The following is an 18,040-nucleotide window of genomic DNA, read 5'->3' as shown; positions in this document are numbered from 1 at the left end:
TCCCCAATCAAAAATGTTGTTGCTGCATTCTTCACATTCAATACATATACATATATATGGCTGATATGTTCTCCTGATATGTTCTCCTGAATGTTTTTTTCTCCATAAGCAAATACCGTAAAACCCAAAGAATACACTCTATCTGCTCTCTAACAGCTTCATTAAGGGTTAATTGCCCATTTATTAATGACTGATCAGGTATTTATGATAGATGTGTGGTTCAGAAGTTTTGTATAGAGACTAATTGTGAGAGGATACTGTGAAGGATCAAAATATGAACAGTATATAAGGGTTAACTCCTAGAGTTTAATAACTTATGCATTACAATAAAAACAACACAGCTAATCAAGTTTTATTTTCACCTCAGAATGTCATATAATGAAATTCTTGCTGCTTTTGCACATACAGGAAGAAAGAAGGGCTGCAGGGCATCCATTAATTTTGTTTATATTATAACTGCAGACCTGATGACTTAGAACATGTGAAACACTAACCTTTTATTAATGACTTATAATCATTTATAACTGCAGACCTGATGATTGTTCAGAAAGTGTGAAACATTTGACCCTTTATTAACGATTCATAATCATTAAGGTTTTGGACTGGTCAGCCTGGCTTGGCTCTAAACATCCCAATGGTCTATTTGGTGGTTTGTTCAGTGACATACACAAAGCCTATCTAGTGTGAATGCAGTCTCAGCATTTTGAAGCCTTTTTCAAAAAAACTGAAAAAATGCTTCATAATTGTTGTTGTGGTAATCCTGGACCAGTACTATTGCAGATGTTTTAAGTTATCCTACTGAAACATTCATTGTGCTATTTTGCCTCTTTGTCATCTAGCTTCAGCCAAAAGAAGATTTAGTTATGCATTCTTGGGTGCTGTAAATAGCAAATTATTGCTCAATAGTCACATTCACTGATTGCTCATCAGCCTTGCAGTTATAAATGATTATAAATCATTAATATCTGTAAAAAGCAAAAGTACAGGCACTATACTATCTATCTATCTATCTATATATATATATATATATATATATATATATACAGGTCTGCGTGTAGTTTGTCCAAATGGTGTCGCCGTATCCCACCAGAACCTCAGCCGTTTACTAACATTCGCGCATGCGCGACTCATACTTTGACTCAGATCGCGCCGCGACAGAGAGCAACAGAAAAGGTAATAACGTAACTGAGAAAAGGTCGACCTGCTGGTTCACTCGTTGATTAAGGTGAGCCCTAAGTGCACAAGCGAAACTTCAGCCAGGTTAGACAGAAGTCAGTTGCGTAGTGCAAAATCGCTTAATTTAATTGAAAAGATAGAAATGAGCCTAACGTTAGCATGCTGACTAACAGCAAGTGTGCAGCAGTGGTACAAATATTAGCTAACGTCAACTGTTACCGAGCTAACGTGATGTTTGTCGCAGTGTCTTCGTTACACATCATTAAATTGAATTACTCGTTGTTTCTGGACAGTTGTTACACAGTGTGTGTAAAAAAAACATTTATGTAACTACATCTTGTTCGTTGTCATCTGACAGCAAAAAGCATGCATGTAGATAACTCCATTCCAGTCATAATATTTACATTGTACGCCGACTACATTAAGTGTTTTTATTTCTGACAAGACAGGAGGTAGCTTCGGCCCGGAGGTCGTGTCAGCATGGCGGCCACTACATCGCCAATGTGGGATGAGCACCAGGCGTACGAGGAGCTGCTGTATTGGGACAGCCTGATACAACAGGGCCACCGCCTCCTCCCGCATGATTTTGATAGGTACATGTGGAGCATGTGATGTATGGTTTACTAATAGTCCTAAATGAAATACAAAAAAACGAAGTGATACGGTGATAAAGACCGAATCACTGTTGCATTTATATGGTACAATACAAGTAAACTCAATGTGCATTACATTCCTTTGTAGCACCAGTCAAAAGTTCGGACACACCCACTCATTCAAGGCTTTACTTACTATTTACTATATTATAGAAAAATACTGAAGACATCAAAACTATAAAATAACTCGTATGGAATTATGTATTAAAATATGTAATATATATTTAATATGTTTTTAGATTCCTCAAAGTGGTAGAGTTGCTGATAATTCTTCTAGGTTCATCACTATGAGCGACCCCACTGACATTACACATTGTCATTTGATACATTGTTTAGATCCCTCAAAGTAGCCACTTTTTGCCTTGATGACAGCTGTGCACACTATTGGCAATATCTTAAGCAGCTTCATAAGGTTGTCACCCGTAATGTATTTCAATTAATAGGAGTACCTTGTCGAAAGTTAATTGGTGGAATTTTCTGCCTCCTTAATGCGTTTGAGACCATCATTTGTGTTGTGCCGTTGTAGTGTTGGTTAATAGCAAAGACATGAAGGTCAGTCAGTCCAGAAAATTTCAAGAACTTTAAGTTTCTTCAAGTGCAGTCACGAAAACCATCAAATACTGTGATGAAACTGGCTCTCATGTGGACCGCCTCAGGAAAAGAAGACCAAGAGTTGCCTCACCTGCAGAGGAGAAATTCATTAGAGTTACCAACCTCAAAAAATACCAATTAACATCACTTTAGATTAGAGCCCACCTCAATGCTTCCCAGAGTTCAAGTAGCAGACACATCTCAACATCAGCTGTTTGGAGGAGACTACATGAATTGGGCCTTCATCGTCGAATTGCTGCACTACTAAAGAAGAAGAATTGTTTTGGCCAAGACACACAAGAAACGGACATCAAACCAGTGGAAATCTGTAGTCTGGTCTGATGAGTCCATATTTGAGATTTTTGGTTTCTGAGTCATGCAGGAGGAGGTGTGATGGTGTGAGGGTTTTGCTGGTGACACACAGAATTCAAGGCACACTTAACCAGCATGGCTACCACATCATTCTGCAGCAACACACCATCCCATCTGGTTTGCACTTACTGGGACCATTGTTTGTTTTTCACCAGGACAATGACTCAAAACACACCTCTAGGCTCTGTAAGGGCTATTTGACCAAGAGGCAGAGTGATGGAGTGCTGCATCAGATGACCTGGCCCCCACAATCAACCGAACTAATTGAGATGGTTTGGGATGATTTGGACCGCAGAGTGATGGGAAAAGCAGCCAACAAGTGCTCAGCATATGTGGGAAAACCTTCAAGACTGTTGGAAAATCATTCAAGCTGATGACCTCATGAAGCTGGTTTAGAGGATGCCAAGATTATGCAATGTAGAAAATAATAGAAATATAGAAAAACATTGAATGAGAAAGTGTGTCCAAACGTTTGACAAATTCATTAAATTCTTTAAATTAATCACATTTCCAACAATGACCTTTTCATTTGACTCTAAATGGTACATCGTAGTATTTGTGATGGTGTTTCTCTACATAGAGAATGAGCATAGTATTCCAATAACAGATTTGAACAGACAGTGAGACCTCACTTTGTAAACTTTTTGTGCTGAAATCACTTTCCTTTTCAGAACCTGCTGATTTTAAGAGTAGGATTACGTGCTAAAGCACAGTAGATCAAGCCTTATTGGATCTGAGTAACTTTTCCAATTGTCAATGAAGAGTTGTCATGTAACTTGTTATTCATCAAACAACACGTCACACTTTGTTTTTTTAGTAGCAACTGGTTTGACTTGAACAATGGAGCCCTTTTAGAAAGCTGTCCTCATTTTGTCATTTCCTCCTTCCAGGTATGAGGAGCTGCGTTACTGGTATGACTGCCTCTGCTACGAGGAGGAGCTGAGACAGTACCATGACTACATCGCTGCGATTGAGGAGATTGAGGATAACCGGCATCATGAGGTTCCTCTTTCACCTGCTTGTCAAATTAATCTGAGTCATTTAAACCACTTCCTCAAGGCTCCACATCAAGAATGTACATCTAGTGTTTTCCATCACCATTTTATTTCCGTTTGTACTTTGAAAAGATTGTTTTTCCTCTTGCACGAAAGAAGCATCTGGTTTCTTTTTCCAAATTTATGTTGTTATTCTTTCATACACTTCCTAAATGTGTTACTGCTAACGTTTTAACTTCTCATTTCTATGTTTACTTTGCATGTTGTAATTTACTGGAATACATCAAAGTAGTAATTAAGGCGAAATGGAATGCTTTAATGATTACTAATAATTAATTTATTCTAAAATGATTTCAGATGATTTGGTTACATGATTACAGTATGGACAAAGATATATTTGCTCCCAGCAACACTATGCTGTTCTTTTCTCCAACATAAACAATACTCTTTCTGACTTTCCAAACTAGGAACCTGCAGCCTTCAAGGTGCACACGGGGCCATATGACCGCCACGTGATGGCCAAACACTCAGAAGTGTATCCCTCCCCAGAGGAGCTGGAGGCAGTGCAGACGATTGTTTCCCATGTGGAGTGTGCTCTAAAGACTGTGTCTGACCAGATGGACACTCCAAAAGATGACAGTGAAAGTACAGAAGCTGGGAGGTAAGCAAGGTGTTCAAATGGGCAATCGTCCCAGTGATTTAAAGGAGATCAAATGGCTTTTGAAGTCTTTTTGAGACTTTCATATAAATGATAAAATAATTCTTTTTTTCCTCCTCCCCTCACCATGCCAGTGGTGATTCACAAGAGCGTGTCCTGCGGGGGGTTATGAGGGTTGGCCTGGTGGCCAAAGGACTTCTGCTGAAGGGAGACAAGGACCTGGAACTGGTGCTGCTTTGCTCAAATAAGCCTACTATCACCCTGCTTAATCAAGTGGCTGAGAAGTTAACTGCCCAGTTAGAGGTAGAACTGAGTACCTTAAGTTGTTTTACTTCATTCTGCATAAAAAACATATTTCTCAGATTTAAAATTTTTATTTTTAGATATTAAGCATCATCTTTGCTATCCTAACTTTTAGTCCCTCTCTGTAATAGGCGATCTCAGCTGGGACATACACAGTAAACCAGTGTCCGGGGGACGCAGCCATTATTGTGAAAAGCACCAAGGAGTTGATCCTGACTCTCACTATCCACCTTACATCACCTCTTGTCAGGACGGAACAAGAGAGTAAAGCTGCAGAAGAAGAAGGTATGTATGTTGATCCAACCTCAAAGATCTGCTACCACAGGCGGTGTGTTCTCAGTGTGCAGACCCTGTACTGCTCCGCTGAACTGTAACTGGGCACTGACATTTAAAACGCCACACAAGTTGTCCATCCTCATCTCATTAGAGTAAGTGGAGCTTGTACAGTGACTGTGTCAGACCGATGCCAGTGAACAACCAAGGAATGTTGGCTCTTCACTCGCTTGAGAGTCCTGTCGTCGTTTTGTGACAAACTGGCGTTTGCCAACACTACATTTCCTCTGTAGTCGCTGATACATTCTGCACATGTTGTTAATAACAATGCCTCAGTCATAAAAACAACTTTGTTTATTCTTGTTGAATTGTTTTCATGTTTTAAAATGAAGGCTTTTCAAGAATAACAAGTTAAAGCGCGCATTGCATGTCCTTGATGCTGAAGATGTACATTTGGCGCCAGCTGCAGCAAAACTGATCGACAATGAGGACATTTCTTTGGCTTCTCTTGGGAGAATTTAAATTTCCCCAGATAGATGAAATCAAATTAGAAATGATTGTTTGTATGTGAATGTGTTGGTTAGTGGACTGTTGGTAGTGCTTCTGTGTTACTGAGCATGAGCTGTATTTACATGGCAGTCTAAAGTTACACTGAACTCACTGGAAGGTCAGCAGGGGGAGTTTTCTCAAGCCCCACATACAGAACCATACCGCTCTCAGTGCAGTATTAGTCCATTTACTACACTGCACTCTGGGGCTGCACAGTTAAAATCACATAATAACTGTCAACGTGATTTTAGCTTCCATAATGAATCAGACTTGATCAGATACAGTCTGAACACTTTGTGTATTCATAGTCTGCTCTGGTGCATCAAATCAAGCGCTCCCTATTCACAGGTAAATTGTCTGACCAGTCAGTTGTTTCTTGTAAGCAGACTGTGATTTATGCGTCTCTGCTTCCCAAATATGAGAGTATTTGCTCTAGACAGGCTGCAACTGTCATTTAACTGTGTCGTCTATGTTTTAGATTAATAATTTTTAATTAAATGCTGTGGTGGCATTGTTATTTGTATTATCGAATGAAATTTTATTTATTGGTACGTATAGCTTTAAGAGAAAACGGACTTTATTTTAAGACTTACTTTGAAGCAAGTTAATACAGTTACGTACAACATAAGTGAGGGCAACTTTCTGTTGGCGTGAAATGTGCAACTTAACTATTTTTACAAAGATGGATGAATAGTGCCGATACTTGTCTTTACATAATTAAATATAATAGTAATTATAATAATAGCCCTCCTCCAGTCATACTTACTGCTGAGCATCTGATTGTTAGTTTTATTCTGTCTTGTTCCTCATGCAGCCGTTCATTTTGGCGCGGTATGAAAATCAACCTGCAGAGACTTCAAACTTGTCAGGGATATGTCTGATAAATCGTTTGTGTAGTGTAGAAAATGAGCTAAAACTTGCATAAAGCTGGTATGGCTCTCTTTGTTAACAATGTTTCATAAGGCCTCCTCTAAATTTGGGTCCCCATCAGTTTTGCTGCAGAGTGGAGCAGACGTGAAGGTTCTCTAAATGCTTGTGATTCACAACTGATTGCCTTCTAGTTTGTCAAGTTTTTAGGAACGCTGGACCTTTGACCAACTGGACACACTGTCTCAGGAGGGGGGGAAAGCAGCAAACCCAAGCCGAGGGGCTGAGGGAAGGGGGTATTCATTATAGTGAACACCGGGCACACAAGTTAACAACATGCTATGTAATGTTGTAAATACTATTGTGTGGTTATGAGAGTCTTTATACTCTGCTTTCACACTCTGGAAAATTTAGCTGGGAGCTGCGATATGTGACTATTACCAAACCAAATATTTACTCATGAGGTATTTTGGGACCCCCTTTCCCTGCTGCTGCTGGTTTGTGGGGAGCTGCTACTCCCTGAGCTGCAAGACAGAGCCCAACCCCTTGGTCAAACTGTACCCTTTCTTCTTACCCCACCTCGTCAATAGAAACGCGAACAGTCATCGATCCGCCGGACGTTCTGGACAGGCAGAAATGTCTAACTGCCTTGGCGTCTCTCCGCCACGCCAAGTGGTTCCAGGTTTGCATTCACGTCCTTATTTGTACAATAAGGTTCAACTGTTTCTTTGAATGGTCTCCTTTTTTATTTTCTCTCCATTTAGAGAGAAAAACTTTTAACTGTGCTCTCAGTTGTTGATGGTAGTTCATCATCTAAAAATGTCAGATAAGACTTAATTTTTACTTACTGACTCATGAAAAGTGACCTGCTGATCCATACCGATGACAGAATCAGGTCGGTCATTGGTATCCACCAGCATATAAACGTCGCATCAGTTCTCTTGATGACATATGATTTCATTTATCAAAACATCATCTGTCAGACTGAGCTGTCTCAATTTCAACTCTGCTGTCGTGAAAAGTGTTTTGCTTTGATCAAAACACTTTTCACGATAGCAGCATACAGTTAGTGTGTGAGTGTCTGACATGCATATATTAGTGCATATATTAGTCTCAGTAGTTGTTGATTTGGAGATGGCTCAGTCGTTCTGACATTTCTGTGTTTTGTTTTCGGAGTCTTTTTGTGGAAACCCAGAGAGCACAAGGTGACGTCAGAGGCTGCAGCTCCTCTAACTGAACAAGCTTTTGTTTGTGTCTCCAGGCCAAAGTCAACAACCTGAATTCTGCCGTTGTCGTGATCCGGATCATGAGGGACTTGTGTAACCGTGTTCCTACATGGACGCCACTCTCTGGATGGGTGAGAAAACTGTTGTTGCCCAAACATGTAGTTGTGTATAAACCAGCCTGAATTTTGACTTCTCCTTTCTAGCTCGGTGGTCAAAACTAAGTGTTTTTTTTTTCTCTTTAATTAGTGTCTATACTCTGGTTCTGTACTCTTGTCTGCACATAGCCTCTTGAACTGCTGGTAGAAAAGGCCATTGGTACATCTGAGAGGCCAATGGGAGCAGGCGAGTCTTTCCGTAGGGTTTTAGAGTGTGTTGCCTCTGGAATCCTCTTGGAAGGTGAGCTTTTAGCGTTTTATTGAATTGTCAAACAGTGTGAGTCTTAATACACTGGCATTAACATTAATATACCAATATTTAACTTTATCTGTGCTAAGACGGCCCTGGAATTAAAGATCCGTGTGAGAAGGAAGCAGTCGATGCCACTGCAGACCTAACTGTACAGCAGCGTGAGGACATCACGCAGAGTGCTCAGGTAATATGAGGTTGCTAATACATGCAAGCACACATACATTCCAAACCCTGGAAAGAGTGACTAACTCTTATGTTTTCCTTAGCTTGCCTTGAGGCTGTGTGCATTTGCACAGATGCACAAAGTGTTGGGGAGAGACTTAAAGCCTATAAAGCCACGGAAAGCACTGGGAGTCAGTGGGAAAGGGATCCTAGGTACCTGATGATTTATATCCTGTCCCTTTTCTGTGTAGTTCAGGTATCATTTAACATTGTCATGAGATAATCTGTTATGTTTTTTTCTGTTGTTTAATGTAGCCCAGATAGCACCTGCTGGACACTTCAGCCTGCCAGCTAAGAGACCTTATGCAGAGGTGGAGAAAGGAGAGGAAGAGCCCCAACTCAACAGCAAACAGAGGAAGTTTCTCAAGTTCCAGAAGCGCTTTCAGAGGAAGTCATGTAAGTAATGAATATCAGAGTCCTTGGTATGGGCTGAGCCTTTTAACCTTTTAACCTGTGTAATTCAAACCATAGCTCTTTCTATTTTTAATCCATTTGAATGATGTGGCAGTCTTTACAAATACACTTAAGATGCACCATGCATCCACATATTGTGAGGTGCCAGTTTATCAGGTACACTAAGCTAAAAGAACACTCACACACTGCAGAAGTACACACAGCCTTAGTATCAGCTGTTTCCCATAGAAATCAATGTATTTAGAAACAATGCAGGTTCGTGACAAAGCGACTTGTAATAATATTATTAATTATGATGCCAAGTCCATGTGGATGAAACTTTGCACCGACATGCTCACACATTCTTTGAACACATAGACATAAGTCAGTGTTGATGTGACAGTTATGTGCTGTTTTGCAGTAAAATTAATCAGCAATATTTCGACTCTGCTGACAGAAACTTGTAGTTTATCAATGCAAATTCATTTTTTTGTGAATGTTGTATTTAAGATTGCATATATTATTTATATATTACTTTTGAGGAATACAAGTAAAGAAAGTGAACAATACGGCCAAACCTCATTTTTTATTATAGGATAAATTTCCAAATTAATAAGAATGAATTTATTCATTAATATTTCTCTCTGTTTATCTCTGCTTCTCCGTTCCTTTTCCTGTAGTGACTGATGATTTCAGTATGAATGCTGTGATGCGTCTGAACCAGTACAGACCTGGCCTGGATTACCGGCTCACGTCTCAGACTGGTCCAGTCCACGAGCCGGTCTTCACAATGGCTGTGGACTTAAATGGAAAGACCTACGAGGCCACAGGGCCCTCTAAACGAGCTGCCAAACTTAATGTAGCCACCAAGGCAAGACTCTTGTTTTTTATAAACATAAATTGTCTTTAATTTGAAAGCAAACGGTATTCAAGGCAGTTAGTCATGCTTACATTTTAAATTTTTCCCGTCACTTAATGTTTTGACTTTTGTCTTTCACAGGTCCTGCAGGATCTCGGTCTTCCAACAGGGTCAGAATCCAAGCAAGAATCCAGTGGCGACACTGAGGAAAGCAAGGAATCAGGAAAAGCTGCTACCCCAGCCTCTAGTGCACCAGAAGATGTATGTATCTGAGTTGAATGCCTCTTTTTTTTTTTCTTTTCTTTTTTTCCAATTTTCTGTTCAGTAAATCCATCCTCTGAACATTTGCTTCCCTTGGACAGAAAAAAATGAATATGTGACTCCTATATCTAGAGTTTCATGCATTCATGTGTACTTAACATCACTGTTTATCCACTTACTTTGAACAGAGTGGGCAGGGTCCCATCTTGACCAAAAATGGGAAGAACCCTGTGATGGAGCTGAATGAGAAACGCCGCAGCCTGAAGTATGAGCTGTCTGCAGAGACAGGCGGCTCGCATGAAAAGTGCTTTGTCATGGAGGTGAGTCAGCAGTATCACACGTGTTTTTGTTTTGTCCTCATTAAGGGAAGAAAAATCTTAGTTTTAATGTTTACTTTATGCCTGGAAAGCAAAAGATGAAAAAACAACAGGCACATTTTTTTTTCTAAGCAGTTGAACCTGCACATTGATGTATTTTCCTCTTCTCTGTGTTTCAGGTGGAGGTTGATGGACAGAAGTTCAAAGGGAGGGGATCTAACAAGAAGGAGGCAAAGGCCTATGCTGCGCTCGCTGCTCTGGAGAAGCTGTTCCCAGACGACAATGGTGTGTCGAACACCAACAGAAATACTTCAAAGAAGAAGGTCACCTACACTGACATGGTAATCTATCTAGTTAATGGTCCTCAAGATTGTACAACTCAAGTTGACTTGATTTTGAAGACACTTTGCAATTCAATCTTCAGTTGCTCACACTCCACACTAAGCTCAACTGTTGTGGCACACCATTCATGAATCAGAGACATGAACAATGGTTTCAAAATGATGGTAACAGCACCAGTAAAGGATCAAACAACTTTTTGACCAAATAGTAGAAGAGCTAACACACAAGACGATGCAACATTAAAATTAATTCATGTTGAATCAAATGCACAGTTCTACTGTTATATATCAAAGTTGTGACACACCTAAACAGTACATGCTAACTTAGTAATATGTGTATTTATATAGCACAACAAAAAAGGTGCAAGTCTTTCTCTGACACATTAAACACTGCATGCTTATAATCTCCTCAAACTTACATCTGGACTTCAAGCATTTCGTCTTTACGTTAAATCTTCTACCATTTCCACTTGAACAGCACATCCCAGGGTTCGGTACTATCCGTGGGATTCCTTCAGACTCTGGATCCCGTGGGTGGGGTCCCGGCAGGGGTCGAGGCAGGGGCCGAGGCAAACAGTTTCCCTCAGGACCCAGCTATAATAAAAGTAAGGAATTTTACACTCTAGGTGTTGGTCTGCTCTTACAAAGAGTGTATAGGATCCTTTAAATACACTTCATAACATATGAGGAAATCAACTAGTCATTTCTTTCCTTTATTTTGAAAGCCAACTACAGTTATGAGAGCAGCACTGGCGCAGGCTATCGTAAGTACCTACTGCTCGTCTGTGTGCAGCCTGACTTTAGATTGCTTTAGTGTTGTATACTGATGTCCTTAAAATATAACAATTTTGTAGTCACTCTATTATAAGTAGTAAAAGTCAACATTTTATCTGTGTGTATGTTGAATGTCTCAAGTTATACAGCTGTCATGGCCCCTCAGGATTCTCTCGTGTTAATTTTAGTTTGCACCCAACATGTCTTTTGTTTGTTTTAGTTTTTTTCACCGTTGAAAAAAAATGAGACAATGTTGGAAACAGATGAGCAAATTATTTCACATGGCAGTGATATTTGGATCCCTTTTCAACTGTTTCAGATAAATTGTACGGTGCCAATGCAGCGAGCGCCATAGCCAAAGGCACAGGCTCCAGCGGCTCAGGCAGTAACATTGGCTATGGCACCTTTTACCCCGAAAGCAGCACCACATACTCCTCCCCGCCCGTCTCCAACTCCAGCACCACAAAAGGAGGAAGCTACCAGTCGATGCCTCCTCCCGCCGATCAGGAGAGTCCCTACAGCTATGGGTATGGAGATGAGAAGAAGAAGATGCTGACCCAAAGTCAGAATGACGGTCAGGGAGGAGACTACTCCATGTACAGCACAGCTTACCCCAGCTCAGTAACAGGGGGCCAAGTTTATAATAATTATGGTGAGTAAAGGTGTAGCAAGTCTGTTTTAATCAAATAAAACTGCCCCTTCCTCTCTGATACTGCTTTTTGATGTTGATTTACACATTTATGATTTGTTTCAATAACTGTCGTAAGAGAAAATTATATGTGACCAATAAAGGAAATCACACCTCATCTTCGATGTCCCTCCACAGGCTGGGGAAACCAGTCGTCCTGGGGGAATCAGCAAGGGTACAGCACGTCGTACCAGGGCTTCGGAGGACAGAACCAGGGCTCATACTCTGGATACAGCGACGCTAATTATTAGTCATCACACCATGTACAGCCTATCTCGCCTCACTACACCATCTTTTGACTCTTCTCAAAGCTCTGGTCGTTCACTCCTGATGGTGATCCTGGAATACCACTTCTGAAAAGGAAGAAAAATAGCTTGTGTTGTCTCTGAAACTGGAATTTTGCTGTTTGTTTTGTCACTCTTCACCTCGCGTGTTAGTTCTTTGACATCTGGTGAAACAAATGTAGGTGACAGATCATTTATTGAAGTCCCTGTTTTCTTTTGACTGAAACATCCCTTGTGTCCATTTTGACATGAATGTAAAAAAAACTGGTTTATCAGTATGTCTTGTTTCTGAAGTTGTTGTGTTTTTTAATCTAGTGTACTGGTGCTGTATCAGTATGTTACGGTTTGGATTTAAAGCAGCTTGTAGTTTGGAACTGGGTTTATTATTTTCTGTGTCATATGAAATGCTCTAAACTTTCTTGTAAAATAAATGACTTATTTTGGAGCAAAGTCTCTGTCCATCAGTTTGCTAATTTACAGACAAGTACAAAGTTGTTAATGTGGGAAGATTTTATAGCTTTTTAGTTGCTGTGATGGATGGAGCTCTGATGTTGAGTTCAGTTGGGCTATGAATTATGTTTTGAAAGCTATGAATACCGGGTCAACTTGAGCTTCCCTTAAAAATACCAAACATATTCGTCACATCAGTGTTATCTGCAATGTTTTGCAACACCCACAAGTGCTGCGAATGGTTTCTGCACCGCATGCAGATGCTTCACAGTATCATCCAGCTTCTTGTGCATGTAGTGTCACCATGTAGCATACGTGTTCTACATATCCAGCTATGTGCCTAGCGAAGATGAGGTGAAGCCTCGTTGACCCCCAAAGGGAAATTAGGTCACTGTTGCTGCAAAGGCACTTGGGCTCTCTGGGGAGATATTGAGGAGAGCACACAAATAGAGTAAAACATGCAATACAAATGGCAAGTGTAAAACAAGTTATGATAAAAATGCTAAAATACAACAACTGTTTCATGCATACTGCCACTGTTTTCAGCAGTTGGTAATTTCATACTGAATATATGTACTTTATACAAAAGTGAGCACACCTACACGATAGTCCCAAACTCCTGAATGAACATTATGAATGAGTGGGCTTGTGAGAAGAAGCAGAAGCCAATATGTCCTGACTTGTCCCTAGTATGGGTCAAGTTCCAAAAACACCGGACCCCACAATTAAGAATACAACATGATGGCACCTTTCATTAGATCCTCAATGCCTAATTAACTACCACATATTTTAAAATCCACACCCCAAGTTTGTAATGAAGGATTTCTGTTGAAAAGTCTCTAGCCAAAACTAATAACCCTGATGACATCACTATGACATAATTAAGGTTTTTTTCTCAGACTGTAGAGATCTCCATCCAGAGCCACATAGGATATTATACAATTGTATTTACAGGCAGAGCAGTACATGGAGAGTAAACTGAACTGTATGTGGTAAAAATGATGGAGTGGCCCTTTAATCAGGGCTGCATGTGTGGCAGTTGAAGTGATTTAGGGCAGCACAAGGTAAATTCACAGCTTGTAATGTGCTCACAATGGCCTACTAGCAGTCCAATAGACAATACTGTGTGTTTGCACTGCAGTGAGAAGAGGTCCGCGAGTCTTGTTTCCCTGTTTGAACCTGTGACAGAGGAAGTGTGAAAATATAAAAGGTTGGGTAACCAAAGTTTGATCAGACAAAAACACAAAACAAAATACAAGACTGTATTCTGTGAAACTATGCAATTCGGCAATGATTGGACATTTATCATGCTTTAAGGTAATCATTAGGCTAAATTTAGGCTACATTTCCTATTCCCAAATTATCCAAAAAGATGGAAGCGCAGAGATGGAACAAAAAAGATGAAGAGGAAAAACAGTGATTAACACTGAAGTGGAAAAATTGGAGTCTGGACACCAGCTATAATAACCATCGTAGATCACATGGCCCAGATGACCCTCCAGTCTCAAGACTGAGTCAGGGTGTGAGCAATGATCATGCCCCTGCGGCGTGGCCCCAGGGCTGGTCCTCCTCCTGCTGCCTCTCCTCCAGGGACAGCTGATAAAAGGCAGGCGGGCAAGAAGAGCACTGAGAGTGTCCCGTCAGGTCATCCTGAGCCACACCTCACCAGTTATCAGCTGTGAGTGTTTTTATCTTTGAGCTCTGACATTATTATCTCTGCACCTACCTATTCTTGACACATGCAAGTTGCTTTTTTTCCAGATTTGTTTTCTTTTTGATAGGAGGGGGGAGGCATAAGATACTGTTTTGCTTTTGTTTTCTGCTGAGGCTGATGAAAGTCATTTGATCTGTGTGTTTCATAAATGCCATTTCCTATTTAAAAGAAGCAGAGATGCACAGTCGTGTCTTCACATGCTGCGATATGCTTTGATAGACATGAAATCTTGGCCTCTGACCCTCTCGGCCTCAGACACGGCTGCTTTGATTAGCTTCTATTAGCTGCAGCTGGGACATGTCGGCGTCAGGCTGCGGCCAATCACAAGTCACCTTTAGGCATAAAATCAAGAGATCATGTGGTGAGGTAGGAGGGAAGGGCGGAGGAAGCATAGGCATGCATGGTTAGTGCTAGCTGTGGTTTGTTACGCTTGTTTCATGTTCCTCTTTTGACTTCTTTACTTCTGCATGTGTTGACTTTCATTTTTGGATATGGCGGACCGTCTCGCTCTCTATTTTAGCCGTGTTTAGTTTTGCTGCTGACTGAAGATTTGTTTTTCTGTCTTTAAAGATGGCACTCACTCTGGTATCCATCCTAATTGCTGCCATCCCTGTGGCCTACTGCTATCCTACTGCCTTCCAAGACCTGGGGGAAAGTAGATGTAAGTATCACCTACATGGTTGCCTGCTGTTCTGTAAAGCAACTTTATTTCAAGTTCATTAGTCTTGCTCTTAACATGTTTGTCTTCTGTGTCCCTGACAGCAAACAGAACCTCCATTAAGTTCCTGGCTATAGGAGACTGGGGTGGCGTGCCTTATCCCCCCTTCATCACCGCTGTGCAGAAGACTACTGCTCGAGAAATGAGCAAGGTAGCAGAGCAGATGGGAGCTGACTTTGTTCTGGCCCTTGGTGATAACTTCTACTACAAAGGTGTTGACAGTGTGGATTCTCCTAGATTTAAGGTCAGTGGAGTAAACTTATGATGGATTGTGCAAAGACAAATCTGAAAAACCTGGCGTTGACGCATTATTTTGGCGATGATAACCCTGATTTCTCCTCTGAATCTTGCAACCAGGATACCTTTGAGTCTGTGTACACGGCAAAGTCTCTCAAAGTCCCCTGGTACGTGCTTGCTGGCAATCATGACCACGCAGGAAATGTCAAAGCCCAGATTGATTACAGTAAAAAATCTGACAGATGGTGAGGACTTTTTTTTTTTTTTTTTTTTAAAGTTCAGCCATCAAGTTAAAGATGCCTTTTTTTGAAATTGAGGTCCTTATGTTCTCTGCAATGTCTGACTGTATGACTGTTTGCTTGCTCTGTTATAATCTTAGGAAGTTTCCTTCTTACTATTACGAGCTGAACTTCCGCATCCCCAACACTGGTAAGACCCTGACCATCATCATGCTCGACACCGTTATGCTGTGCGGCAACTCTGACGACTATGTGGATGAGAAGCCCAGAGGCCCCCTGCGAGCAGTGGATGCCAACCGTCAGCTGACCTGGCTGCAGGAGAGGATGGCTCGGTCCAAGGCAGACTTCCTTCTGGTGGCAGGCCACTACCCTGTGTGGTCTGTGTCTGAACACGGGCCCACTGAGTGCCTGCTGCAGAGGCTTCATCCTCTGCTGATCAAGTACAAGGCCACTGCCTATCTCTGCGGCCATGACCACAATCTGCAGGTTAGCTCTTGCAAAGTTTTTTTTTTTTTTTTTTTTTTTAAATATAAATCTGCAAGGCCATTTTGCTTTAATGTAAAACCTGTCTTGGATCCCTACAGTACATTGAAGAGTCGGATGTGGGCTACGTGGTGAGCGGTGCTGGAAACTTCCTAGATCCTGATGTCCGTCACTGGAACCATGTTCCCAAGGGTTCTGTGAAGTTCTTCACTGGCAAGGCTTCAACACTGGGAGGCTTCGTCCATGTAGAAGTCACAAAGAGCAAGATGATCATGACCTTCTTCCAGGCTAAAGGCACTTCTCTTTATCGCACGGTCCTTTCCCACAGGGAGTTTGAGTAGACTAACCACAGGAACAGCCAAGTTGATGCTTGCTATTAGTCTGCAATGTAGATGGTGATCTATGTAATGGTGGTTTTCCTGTTTTTAAACTTTGGCATTAATGTTTGATATTGCATATTTTTTTAAAAAAGGGAATCAAGTAGTTTTACATGTAAACTTATTGTATGAAAAGAATAAATTGTGTTTGTAAATGTGTCTTGTCAGCTTGAGTTTGACAGTCTTGTGACTTGTGGTTCTTCAGTTTCCACCAGACTTATCAAATGACCTTGATTTTGCTTCACTTGGTGTAAGAAACACATTTGTTTATAAATGTGGAGAGTGTTTTCTGCAAAATGCCCTTTGCTCTGTCTGAGGATGCAGTGTCTACACAGAAATGAGAAATCTGATAATCTGAACTCAAGGGAACCTACAGCTTAGTTTTAGTGGACCAAAACCATGCCAACCCAGTGTTGCAGTCCTACACGCTTCTCTGCACTTCTACTGGAGCAGTTCCCACCCAAACCCCATAGACTGTTAGCCCCCTGACTTACTTCACTTAAGTCTAAAGTGAAGAGGAGTTATAAAGATCTGTCAACATTGTCTTAATAAACAATGTAATCAAATTTATTTTGTCTTGCTGAAACCTGGCTGTGTCATGAACATGTTCCTAACACTCATACTCACATTCCTCAAGACACCAGCTGAGGAGCTGGAGTTGCAGCCGTTTTCAACTCAGGACCTAAACATACCACCCTACTGGCCCATACTCTGAATTTTTATCAAACTTAGTCCTTTAGTACAGCTAAAGTGATTTTAATGTTCATGTGGATGTTGACAATGATAGCCTTGGCACTGCATTTATCTCATTAGACTCACTTGGCTTCTCAGAGCAAAAAAACCCACTCACTGTCTTAATCACATCCTCAACCTTGTTCTGACATGGCATCGAAATTGAATATTAGTTTTTCCACAAAATCCTATTTTATCAGACCATTAATTCAATTCAATTTTTATTTATATAGTGCCAAATCATAAGTTATCTCAGGGCCCTTTTCAAATAGAGCAGGTCAAGACTGTACTCTTTAATTTACAGAAACCCAACAATTCCCCCATTACTTAATAACTTTTGAATTCCTATTACTATACTACAAGCCATTAGATAAAAATGTCTTCACTACTTTAGTCCCTCCCAAATTGATCATCTTGTCATCAGGCTCACTGCGAATAACACTCAACTCCATCGCCCCTTTAAAGAAGAAGATAATAAAATAAGAGGTTAGTTCCATGGTATAACTCCCAAACCCACAAATAAAGCAAACATTGAGAACATTTGAAAGGATATGGCGTTCCACCAAACTGAAAGAGTCTTTTCAGCACTTTGGCCAAGCTGACAAAGAGTCATAACTCTATTGATCCATGTATTCCTATTGCTCTCAGTAGTAACAACATCATGATCTTCCATAATGATAAAATTCTAACTATTACAGACAAAATTCATCACCTTCTGCCCTCAACAGGCACAAATGTATCCCCAAACACAGGAACCTTAGAAACAGCTGTAAAACCTGATATATATTTAGACTGTTTTTCTCCAATTGACCTTCCTGAACTAACTTCAACAATTTCTTTATCTAACAGGCTATGTACCACAGTTCTTTAAAGTAGCTGT

At 40.7% G+C, this 18,040-nt stretch overlaps 2 protein-coding genes across 7 annotated transcripts; both read left to right on the top strand.

The window, feature by feature from the left end:
- Positions 1 to 1,126: 1,126 nt before the first annotated feature.
- LOC122979078 (interleukin enhancer-binding factor 3-like) lies at positions 1,127 to 12,655 on the top strand. 6 transcript variants are annotated; one of them, XM_044346267.1, is made up of 20 exons: positions 1,127 to 1,173; positions 1,622 to 1,769; positions 3,683 to 3,794; positions 4,255 to 4,448; positions 4,580 to 4,748; positions 4,880 to 5,033; positions 7,028 to 7,119; positions 7,699 to 7,794; positions 7,948 to 8,059; positions 8,158 to 8,255; positions 8,338 to 8,446; positions 8,549 to 8,689; positions 9,367 to 9,557; positions 9,687 to 9,806; positions 9,995 to 10,126; positions 10,303 to 10,464; positions 10,943 to 11,069; positions 11,190 to 11,228; positions 11,558 to 11,890; positions 12,065 to 12,655. In XM_044346267.1, exons 2-20 carry the CDS (start codon positions 1,657 to 1,659, stop codon positions 12,175 to 12,177), a joined length of 2,607 nt encoding a protein of 868 aa, XP_044202202.1. In that variant the 5' UTR covers positions 1,127 to 1,173; positions 1,622 to 1,656; the 3' UTR covers positions 12,178 to 12,655. The 6 variants fall into 6 exon arrangements, with proteins under 6 accessions (XP_044202202.1, XP_044202203.1, XP_044202204.1 ...); XM_044346268.1 differs by having other exon boundaries at positions 1,131 to 1,173; positions 1,626 to 1,769; XM_044346269.1 differs by having other exon boundaries at positions 1,132 to 1,225; positions 1,626 to 1,769; positions 4,583 to 4,748.
- Positions 12,656 to 14,672: 2,017 nt separating this feature from the next.
- acp5a (acid phosphatase 5a, tartrate resistant) lies at positions 14,673 to 16,587 on the top strand. The gene is made up of 6 exons (XM_044346271.1): positions 14,673 to 14,777; positions 14,945 to 15,035; positions 15,137 to 15,336; positions 15,450 to 15,574; positions 15,709 to 16,054; positions 16,153 to 16,587. The coding sequence occupies exons 1-6, from the start codon at positions 14,775 to 14,777 to the stop codon at positions 16,390 to 16,392; spliced, it is 1,005 nt and encodes a 334-aa protein (XP_044202206.1). The 5' UTR covers positions 14,673 to 14,774; the 3' UTR covers positions 16,393 to 16,587.
- Positions 16,588 to 18,040: the final 1,453 nt, after the last annotated feature.

The sequence above is a fragment of the Thunnus albacares genome, chromosome 3, assembly GCF_914725855.1.
Source record: "Thunnus albacares chromosome 3, fThuAlb1.1, whole genome shotgun sequence".
In the NCBI taxonomy this organism is placed as follows: Eukaryota; Metazoa; Chordata; class Actinopteri; order Scombriformes; family Scombridae; genus Thunnus; species Thunnus albacares.
This window is presented reverse-complemented; position numbering and strand designations above follow the sequence as displayed.